This window comes from Rattus norvegicus, chromosome 10, assembly GCF_036323735.1.
Source record: "Rattus norvegicus strain BN/NHsdMcwi chromosome 10, GRCr8, whole genome shotgun sequence".
NCBI lineage: Eukaryota > Metazoa > Chordata > Mammalia > Rodentia > Muridae > Rattus > Rattus norvegicus.
The window spans coordinates 52,218,275-52,229,601 of NC_086028.1; the positions used below are offsets into that span (position 1 = coordinate 52,218,275).

At 45.6% G+C, this 11,327-nt stretch overlaps 1 protein-coding gene across 4 annotated transcripts; it reads left to right on the plus strand.

Annotated features, from left to right (window-relative positions):
- Positions 1 to 507: 507 nt before the first annotated feature.
- On the plus strand, positions 508 to 11,028 carry Tmem220 (transmembrane protein 220). 4 transcript variants are annotated; one of them, NM_001305125.1, is made up of 6 exons: positions 516 to 617; positions 1,202 to 1,231; positions 4,054 to 4,122; positions 5,330 to 5,453; positions 6,418 to 6,477; positions 8,722 to 9,530. In NM_001305125.1, exons 4-6 carry the CDS (start codon positions 5,365 to 5,367, stop codon positions 8,855 to 8,857), a joined length of 285 nt encoding a protein of 94 aa, NP_001292054.1. In that variant the 5' UTR covers positions 516 to 617; positions 1,202 to 1,231; positions 4,054 to 4,122; positions 5,330 to 5,364; the 3' UTR covers positions 8,858 to 9,530. The 4 variants fall into 4 exon arrangements, with proteins under 4 accessions (XP_038941361.1, NP_001292054.1, NP_001292053.1 ...); NM_001305124.1 differs by lacking the exon at positions 4,054 to 4,122 and adding an exon at positions 4,175 to 4,235; XM_039085433.2 differs by lacking the exon at positions 4,054 to 4,122 and having other exon boundaries at positions 508 to 617; positions 8,722 to 11,028.
- Positions 11,029 to 11,327: the final 299 nt, after the last annotated feature.

Consider the following 11,327-nt stretch of genomic DNA (forward strand, 5'->3'; position numbering starts at 1 on the left):
GCCCAGACTCTGTGAGTTTGAGGCCAGTCTGTTTTATATAGTGAGTTCCAGGGCAGCCAATGGACCCTGTCTCAGAAAACGAAAATAAACAAACAAAAACAAACAAACAAAAACAAACAAACAAAAACCCAAAAAACTCAAACCGGAACACACACGTGCGCGCGCCTCTTTTTCCTTTTCTTTTCTCTTTTTCATTTGCATTTCTGATTTGTGGTATTTTGTTGTGTTTGTTTTGTTCCCCTCATTTGCTTTTCTAATGAGAGAAAGAGTAAGATTACGCAGCAAGGCCAATGCCACACCCATCCACGAGTGGGCGCCGAAAGACCGTCCTAGAACTGAGGGAGGGAGGGGAAGAAGGCCTTTTGCCACACCTTTATTCCCGCCCCCGCTCTCTAAGCCCTGCCCCTTTAGCCCCGCCCTATCCGCTGCGCCCCGCCCCTCCTTCTGGGTCCGGCCGAGTTAGCCCGGCCGCGCCCTCTGACCACGCCCTCTATAGGCCAGCTTGCTCCTCCGGCTTCCAGGCCATGGCGTCAGCAGTGGCTCCTTGGGCTCCTGGCTTGTGGCGGGCCTGCAACGCGCTCATGGCTGCTTTCTTCGCCCTGGCCGCTGTGGTGCAGGTCAGGCGGGCTGTGGAGGGCTGGCAGAGGGACCGCAAAGCCCGGGCAGCCAGTTCTCAGGGTGGATCAGAATTGGGACCCACAGAGTCCTCTCAAGCAGAACACGGATGAGTTCTTGAGGTTAGGCTACACGCTAAGAGCCTGACCTAGCGGCCTGGCGTGCAAGTGCACGCAACTGATCGCTTAGAGAGGGACCCAGAACCGCAGCTCTGACACCTTTTCGAACCCTCAGCTCCCGTGAGATTGAGTGGATTTCAGCGCCTAGGAGGAAGGAGGAAGCAGAATAAACAGCATCCTTACCGTACCTCCTAGACCTCTTCCTGATCATCTTCAGGATGACTCCCCTCGTATTTTGAGACCTAAGGTGGGTCTCATGACTGGGTGTGAGATCTAACTGCTGTGTTCAACCGAGAGTCCCTTCAACCGTCTTGATGCGCAGACTGCTAGACTAGCTCACTGTCTTCTGTACCTCGAGCCCATTGTAGCGCCTAGTTCTTTACAATGAATAGCAGATACAAGGTCAGACCAGACCTAGGATACATGGGTCTAATGTGAGCTAACACCTTGATGTTTTGACATTCTAGGTGAACGATCCAGATGCAGAGTTGTGGGTGGTGAGTATGAGCTATGTTTCAAAATGATCCCACCTTTTGACATGATTTATGCCTCTGCTCCTGGAACACTTGCCTAAAACCTGGAAATTAACACCTTTGTGGGATTACTTTCCTAATTTTTCTCATTAGAGGAGGAAGTCACTCTGATCATATAACGGACAGGAGTGTGAATTCTGAACTTTCTGGAGACACAGAAGTCTTTCCACAGGGAGCTTATACATCCATCATTTTTGTTCTCAGATGACAATAGAGAGTCTTGGAGGGAGACTTACAACGTTATCACTGAGGAACTCTTTCTTGGGTTAGGGGACAGTGCTCACTCTATAGAGAGCAACTAGTTAGAACACTGTGCACACAGAGCTGAGTTCTAATCTGGTTTCAATGTTTGTGCAGTAGAGCCACAGTCTGAAACTGCTTGTTACCCAGAGTCCCCTGTCCCCACGTTAAATGACCTCTCCAGCACTTTGCTTCATAGCCTGAGTTCAAACTCATATATCCCTGCAGGAAGCTTCATGTTGATTCTCCCAAAGATTGCAGCAAATGGCCACCCATACCACCATGCTGCTCTTTGAAACATGCCTGGGATGCCACAGACTACCTTTCCTCTCCACCTCCTGACCCAGCACTTTCTGTTCTCAGCAGAACTACATAGGCATCTTCACTCAAAACCTCTCACCTTTAACATCACTGCCTTGAGATGCTGTCAAAAATAAAAGTAAAAAGAGAATTCAACAACACTCATTCTAGGTATAGGTACATGGACAGGGCCCGATCATCCTACCTTTGCTCACACAGGGATAATGAAAAACTAGTCAAACATTCTGACTCCCTCATTTCCCCTCAGCCCTCCATTCCTTCCCCTGAAGACAGCCTTATAACCCTTCTGTCTGCCTCCTGCCTCCTCTGCCTCTAGGCTCCCTGTACATCACTGTCTGCTTTCAACCTTTTGTTATTTCCCAAGCTAAGCTGGAGCTCCTCCATTGGGTCTTTAGGCCCACCACAGCATGACCCCTCCCACATTTCCAGCATTGTCTTTGAAGTCTACTCCAGAAATCATGGCTACTGCGCCCTGTCCCTAGCACGTGTGCCTAGGCTCCTGGGACTGTCTCAGATGCTGTCTCAGTCACTCTGCCTCTTTCCAGGAGGATCTGACTGTCCTTCTTGAACTCGCATTGTAGCAACAACTCATTTGGCTGATGCTCTGTGCAGCCAGCTTCCAGGAGGACAAGGACATATTCTTTCTCTTCTTAGGAGCCTTACATAAAGTTTCCTCATAAAGATCCTCCCAAGGGGAGTGCAGAAGGAATGGATGTATAGATGAACAATATTACATTACTTTCTACACTTTAGAGACTAGGACTCCACCAAGCTCCTGTCCACAGTCCCTAATGTATAGTGTGTGCTCGTTTATGGTCTTCTATTTCTGACTGTCTCTATCTGTGGCATGGGACTGACCCTTGACACCTTAAGTGTGTCCTTGGAAGAGCAGCAGTGTTCCATCCAGAGACTTGTCAGAAAGGCAGAATGTTGAGACCGACTGCACACCTCCCCACTCAGCACAAGACCCAGGTGATTTCTACATGCTAAAGACCCTCAAGGAGCATGGCTGCCCATCTGTCAGCAACAACCTGACTTGCAGGTATCAACTGGCTGATATTCCAGTCACCAGCTGGGATAGAGCAGGAAACACTAACACAGACTTTGTGATCCAAGGTGAAAGCCAGCCACAACAGCTCTGGTCATTTCCAAAGAGACTGAAGGTTTCTGCTCTTAACATTGAAACTGATGTGGTGAAGTAACCCCCCTCTCCCAGAAGTCTCCAAGTTTTATAAGCCTGTTCTCCCTTCTTGCCTTCTGCTTCAGACACACACACACACACACACTCACACACACACACACACACACACACAGAGAGAGAGAGAGAAGACAGACACACACACACACGCCTTCTGCTTCACACACACACACACACAGAGAAGACAGACACACAGAGACAGACAGACACACAGAGAAAAGAAACAGACACGCACACACACACACACACACACACACACACACACACACACACACACACACACAGTGCCAGAGTCTGTGCGTTACAATGCTTGGGAATAGGAACTTTGCAGGGCCAATCTCCCAATTCCCTTTCCCAAATGAACAGCCTTGTCTCAGTACTGGAAACATCAGACCCACATCATTTGGATGCTTTCTGTGACCTCATTTGCATAACTGATTCGAATACCGAGTCACATGGTCCATGGGAGCCCAGCCTAGCAGGGCCATCTAGCCATTCATGATGGTATTTTCAGAGAATGCTCTTTTATGTAAGCAGGGAAGGTCACCCTGGGTATGGAAGTTGCTTAGGAGAAACTGGGAGGCCAGCATTGACAAAACACTGCTCAGGGCTACAGCTTGGGGGTCAAAAGCATTTTCTGGAAGAGCTGATGGAGGGATGTAAAATTCCAGCCTGATGCAGTGATGAGATCATGCTAGCAGAATTACCACATCCTCCGTGACTTCATGAAACAGAGGAAAATCCCTCAGCCTGGTGACTGGGGACCACACTTCTATCTGCTGGACAGTCTGGAACATTCTACATGTTGAGTGTACTCCCATTTTCAGTGCTGGGGATGAGAACAGTCTAGACTGGGCTAATGCTCCTATGTTGGACTTCACATTTTCCAACTGTACTAGGAGGAGCTGGGACAGTAACATAGCCATTATCAGGTGAAAAAAATGTGGATTCAAACCTGGCACTGCCTCCTGCACTCCACTGTAACAGCTCTTACAGCCATACCAACTCCACATTAACTTTTGGACAGGTGACCTTCCTGTAACTAGCAAGAACACTCCAGTCTGATAAGCTGGGGACAGCATCCTGAGTCACTCAGGTCAGTCTCTGCCAGCCTTGCTCCATGTCCTCACACTTCTTTTTGCTAACAGGTGGTGTATATGATCCCAGCAGTACTTACCCTGCTTGTTGGGTTTAATCCTCTTGTCACAGGTATGCATAGTGGATTCTTCATGAGGGTTCGGCAAATCTTAGAAGGGCGGGAATCTACTCTGCCAACACCCAAGGGAAAAACAAGATCCCAGGCATTTCACTTCTGATAATGACTAGCTCCTTGTCACCTCGTGTCTAGGTCCTAGACCATCCTCAGAAGACTTCCCCAGCTCTTGGCATACTAGCCATTATCAACTGGGACGCAAGACCTCTTGCAACAGTTGTTTTTTTATGAGATTTAGTTCATAAGGGAGAACTGCACTGACTTCTTCTTTTTTTTTTTTTTTTTCTTTTTTTCGGAGCTGGGGACCGAACCCAGGGCCTTGCGCTTCCTAGGCAAGCGCTCTAACCACTGAGCTAATCCCCAACCCCCCCTTTTTTTTTTCCTGCACTGACTTCTTAAACCTCCAGCTAGTGTTAGATCAGATGGACAACAATCACAGTGGTAATCATGTCTTCTCGGGGACTCAGGGGGCAGTCCTTGCCTGCCTCGTGATTTTATTTTTCCTTTCCAATCCAGATTAGCTCATTTATTTTTACATATTTTTGGAGACGCACCACTCTTTTTTTTTTTTTTTCCCGGAGCTGGGGACCGAACCCAGGGCCTTGCGCTTGCTAGGCAAGCGCTCTACCACTGAGCTAAATCCCCAACCCAGAGACGCACCACTCTTATTTACTACTTTCTTCTTTGACATGTAGTCAAAAATCTATTTATACAAACTGCCACTTGTGTGTAAAAAATGCTTATCACGTCTGTAACACACCTCTACATTTTCCATTAGTATGTGTTGCTCCTTCCCATCTCCCCATGCTTAGTTCGTACGGCAATGTACGGTGTGCTTTTATGCATCCCCCATTTGGTGCAAGCTAACCTTACATGAAAGTGTGTGCTTTACGCCTCTTGGCATAAGCGTGATGTATTACTCCTCCAAGCTAAGCAACAGAGAGTGGAGAGGCCAGGTATGCTGGTGACAGGGGCAAGTGGTATGGGAAGGGTGGCTTTCCAAAGAAAATGGAGTAGTTTAAGGCAAGGATAAGAGAGTGCCTCCTTCTAGATTCGACCTGATTAACAGCTGTAGGACATCCACTTGTAGGCAACTGCATCTGGAAGAGTGTGTCTGCGATACACATGCTGTTTTGCGCGCTGTGGGCCGGTGGCTTGGCGTACCACTTCTTGCTTCATGCAAAGCAGAGCATCCTGAATGAGGAAGAAGGCAGGTGAGTAGCGGCTTTTGCTCTCCGGAGGGGTGGGGCAGACCTGAGTAATTCTTTACCACAGCAGCTTCCGGGTTCACAAAGGTGATGTAACTCCCCCAACTGTACTAGGAGGAGCAGGCGCAGTAACACAGCCATTATCAGATGAAGAAAGTGTGGATTCAAACCTGGCACTGCCTCCTGCACTCCAGGATAACAGCTCTCACAGCCACACCCATTCCACGTTAACGTTTGGGCAGGTGAACCTTGACCTTCCTGTAACTAGCAAGAGCATACATAATACAGTCTGATAAGCTGGGGACAGCATCCTGAGTCACTCAGGTCAGTCTCTGCCAGCCTTGCTTAACGTGTCACATACCATCCCCTCATCTTGGTCAGAGCATTTACTCTCAGTTTATTATCCTTCCTTTGTTTGGCTCCCAGACCTTTTCTGCGTTTTTGCTACCCTTGCTGGGGTCTGCTGGCACCATGCTCCAGAGAGAGACTTGTGTGTTAGGTGTCACTGACAAGGTGTGGTTTGTTCTGGACCCTAACCTACGCACGCTGGAGAGATGGCCAAACCGGATCTGCAGACGGGATGTACACTAAATGGGTTGAGTCACCTCCAGCCTGAAGCCCAGGAATCAAGGGTGGGCTCGAAGTGGACCTCCAGTGACAGTGACAATATGCCTGTTCTTCAGCTAATGCAAGAGGCACACATACCTGACACAAAGCTCCACAAGCACATTTTCTGTAACACAATTAGTCTGATTAGTACCACCATTATTCTCCCTGCAGTCTCCTTCAGCTCTCACACTGCGTGTTTAGATTTTGTATTTGTGTGAGCCAATGCAGAGCACCAACTCCCTTTAAAAACATGAAACTAATGACAAATGAAACCCCAGCCTGTTTGGGGGCTGTACCACTCCCAGGGATGTGTAGTGGGGGAACAGCAGCCACTTCATAATTGAAATGCGGTGTTTTCCAGGGAGCTGTCCGGCCTGGTGATTGTCACAGCATGGATGGCACTGTGCCACAGCTCATCCAAGTAAGTTCAACTTATCAGTAAAAATCAAGGAATCAGGGGCTGGAGAGATGGCTCAGAGGTTAGGAGCACTGGCTGCTTTTCTAGAAGACAGGAATTTAATTCCCAGCATGCACAGAGTGGCTCATGCCATCTGCTAGCTTCAGTCCCAGAGGATCTGATGTCCTTTTTCTGGCCCCCACAGGTGCCAGGCACACAAGTCGTCACATACCAACAAATATGTAGGCAAAACACTCACACACATAAATAATTTTGACCCAATTTTGTATTTGAAAGTAGTAAATGTCCTACTTTCCGAATGTACATTGGTGTTAATGCTTTCCATGTTGGTCACTCCATGTTCAGAGAATATACTTTGTAGGATATAAGCTCTTTGGAAAATATGGGGGAGTATTTTATTGCTCAAACTATAGGACACCCAGGTAGACATGTGGTACTCTTACATACATGTAAGCAAATACTCATACATACAAAATAAAAATAAATCTTAGAACAACTGTAGCCTGATAATATAGTCAATATCAACCTCTGGCCTATACACACACACACACAGAGAGAGAGAGAGAGAGAGAGGAGAGAGAGAGAGAGAGAGAGAGAGAGAGAGAGAGAGAGAGAGACATACAGACACACATACACACACAGATACACACAGAGAGAGATACAAATGCAGACACACACAGACAGACACACATACACACAGACACACACACAGACACACACAGAGAGAAAGAGAGACATACAGACACACATACACACACACACATACAGATACACACACACACAGAGATACACATGCAGACACACACACACACACACACAGAGGCACACACATATACACCTAATAGAATTCACTTTCTTTTTACATACAAAACACTAAAGGTTCAGCTATCAAATATTCCCTACATATTTCAAAGAGCTTATATCCTACCAAGTATATTCTCTGAACATGGTATAGTTGAAACAGAGAAACCATCAACAGCAGTATAACTTGGCAGCTGCAGAACAGCTGGAAATTAGGACATTGCTTTCAAGTACATTTGGGCTAAGAAAGAAAGCCCAGTGGAGATCAGAACCATCTGGAACTGATTCAAGGTAACACTTACACTTATGAAATGTAGCTTAAAACCATGCTTAGACACAGAATCTGAGCTGTAGCATATATTTGATGTGAGGGGCGAGGAGGTTGGGACAAATGAGCTAGGCTTCAAGCTTAGAACATAAAAAATGAGAAAAGAAACATTAAAGCAAAAATCAATTAAATGAAAAAACTGACATGCAAAAATAAGAGAACCAGTAAGGACAAATCTGGATTCTCTAAAGTTATCACATTAATAAGCCCTAGTAAGACCTGAAAGAAAAAAAAAATACACATCTAAGAACAAGATCCACGGAGGCACAAGTAAAAGACACCTCAGCAGTTAACTGGAGCACACAGCCCAGCTGACAATCAAGTCCTAAGACACAACTCTGTGCAGTATACTGGATCAAACCAGCGGTTCATCAAAACATCCAACTGACTTAAAAGAGTTGATCATCAACACACCAATCTACAGGCCCTTTTCAGGAACTCCTATTTTGGACTCGTTGATTCATTGTTGTGACGCTGGAGACAGAATGTAGGGCCTTGTACATGGTAAGGCATTTGTTCAACCAGTAAGATATATGCCCAGATCTCTTCACATTTTATCTGAGATGAGGTCTCGGCTGCCCTGGCTGGCCTTGAATTCACTCTCTACCAGGCAGGCCTTGTATTTTGGATCCTCCTGCCTCCAGAGAAAGCAACAGTGTCTTCGAGACCTGGGAAAGGTTAGGCATGGTGCTATATCTTCTTATCCCAGCACTCAGAGGGGTGAGGCAGGAGGATTGCTACAAGTTAAAGGCCAGCCTGAGCTACATAACAAATATGGAGCCAAGAAGAATCACATAGCAGGATGCTTTCTCCAGGAGAGAAATAATTCTCACAAGGGTACCAATGGGGAGGGGAGGGAGACTCATTAGGGAAAGATCAATTTTAGCATAGTCTAGTCTAATTAATTAGTATTCCTTAAAATAGAGAGGGAAAAGGCATTTGCAACATATAGCAAGTGTACATACATTTATAAGTATATACAGATTTTATATAAATCAATATAATTTCAGTAGAGAAACTATTGAGATGTAATGTTTTACTAATTCAAACTTTATGCATATTTCCAAAGAAATTTGTTTTCTTAGACTTCGGTTTATCACATGTTTTTATTTTTGTAGGAATTCAGTCGGTGGAAGAATGCACTTGGCTATTGCTGTTGTAATCACCCTATTCCCGCTCCTGTCGTGGGTCTACGTGTACATGAACAAGGAGATGCGGTCCTCCTGGCCAACTCACTGCAAGACAGTCATTTAAATGAATCCAACAGTGTTTAAATTGGTACTTTCAACATCTTATACGCACTGGGGAAACAGGCCAGTTTCCCAGTTTATTTAAAAAACAAAAACAAAAAACTGGAGTGGATACCAGAGATGATTTAAAGTCTTGAGAATGTAACAAGGCCGCCCACAATGTGATGGAAGATTGACTAGGACAGATAAGGACTGGGGGCTAAGTCTCCAGAGGTCTCTTCTGTGACAGCAGTGGACCAGGCAATGAGCAGAAACTTGAGTTTGAATCCAGCTTTAGCACTATGCGCTAGGGGAAAACCCACGAATCTCCTGGTAGATATTTCCTCACATGTAAGGTAAGATGTCAGATCGCTTTAGTTACCACAACCAAACTAATACAAAGGCGCTCTGAGAAGGTGAAGCTCGAGAATTCCAGAGGAAGTAGAGTGAGGGGAGCTGAGGCTGGGTAATGTGCTGACATGGAGGGAGGTTCAAGACCGCAATTCCAAACTAATCTCAATGGACTTGACTGGTTCAGCTGCACGGAACCCAGAAAAATTTCAGGACAGGCAAGCCAAATGAAAGTAGAAAAAAAATAGAAATTAAAGAAAATATAGAAAAGATAACTTCAGAGTTAAGCAAGAATAGGGGATATTAATCATTGTTTCAATAAATATTAAAAATAAAAAACCCTGGCTAAACCTTTTATCCCAAGCTAGTGCTGGCACCAGGAGGGCTACTGGCACTGCAGGGTATCTTTATCTCAGCGGCTCTACGCTGCCCCAAGTACTCTCAGACCCAGCTGATCCAGGAGCCGTTCCAATGTGGCAGCTCGGCATGCTGGTCCCTAGAGTTAGTTCCCGTACGGAGTGGGGGACATACGGAACGAACCATAATTTATCTCTGATTAGTATCTCTCCGGTGGCTCTCTACTAGTTCAGAACTCTCTGGTTCCAGCTACCTCGTAAAATCAAGACTCAACAAACTGCAACCCAACAATCAGACTTATATGTTAAATTCTCAACCCACACAATAAACTCACAGGCAATTGATAAAGATATAAACTGCGCACCTAGATAAGATCAATTTGCCTACAGAAATCCATCCCTTAAGAAATATACACAACTATCTTGGCAATTCAAGACCACTCGGATCTGGGTCATCCTTCTCGTTTCTATCTTGATTCTCCTCCTCCTTCCCCTTCTCTCCTGCCTTACAAAAGCTTTGTCCCCGCCTTATTTTTTTTTACTGCCCAATCATGACCTTGCCCTACTTGTGCCAGCCCTCACCTGCATATAGACATCACACAAATCATAATTTATTCTCAGGGAAAACTAAGATGAAAAATCTATACATCCTTTTAATGAATATTGAAGTGACCACAAGAGAGGAGAGCTCTGTAGGTTGACACGGTCCAAAAGGGCAGACACAGGTTATTATTGAGCACTTGACTTGTGGGCGGGCTGACCAAAGGAGTAAAATTTTAACTTCTCTACTTTTAGAAGCAGGGAGACAACTGCCAAGAAAAGTTAAGTGTACATGGAATGGTGTGTGTGTGTGTACCTTTTACAACTGCAAATTTTGATATGGACTGTTGGGATTGATCTGGTGCGGCTATGTATTCAAATGCTAAATACTGCCCCCCACCCCCATCTCATTTCATGCACACCAAATGATGTTATGCAAACTTGGCCAGCCAATCTTTTTTGAGGGGTTAATAAAAATGGCTGACAGCCAATAACTGGGGAGAATCGAGATAAGCAGAGTTTCTGTCACAGGGCTGGGAGGGGTGGGGGGAGGGAGAGCAGGAGGTCGCTATTTGATAGGATGGACCAGGAACACAGGTCAACTACTGGCAAGTAACTTGGGGAGCACAGCTGGGAAACAGCCAGTCTAGCATTGAAAAATAGTTTGGGGGAATCGCCCATTAATTGTGCTGAAGCTGATTAAATAAACTGTTTGGACTCTGTCTCTATTATTAGGGGGCTGATGGGGTCACAGTAATTAATAGTTATTAAATACCTCACAGCAACAATCAACAGGTGAAGTATTGGCAAGAGTTTAGTGTTCAGATGGATGTGCTCCAGTGCAAAATACAGTAAACCTTAGAGACAAACACAGAACGTATCTTATACTACGTGTATGCTGAAAAAATATTTTGAGATAAATTGGGCTAGATAAAATATATTGAATTTACTTTTGAAGGTGCGATTGCTTGAGTATTGTTTACATAGCTCATGTTGTGTGTTTGGTCTCTGCATGGGGAGCTTATCTAGGCTGGAATCGAACTCTGTAACCGGATGAGAGAGGTGGTTTGCATGAGAATGCCTCCACAGGCCCATGTCTGAATACTTGGTCCCCACTTGGCAGTGTTGTTTGGGTAGGTTAGAATGTGTGGCTTTGTTGGAGGAAGTAGTTATTGGGGATGAGATTTGAGGTTTTAAAAGATTCAGGCCATTCCCAGTGCCTCTCTCTGCCTCCCTTTCAGATCCCGA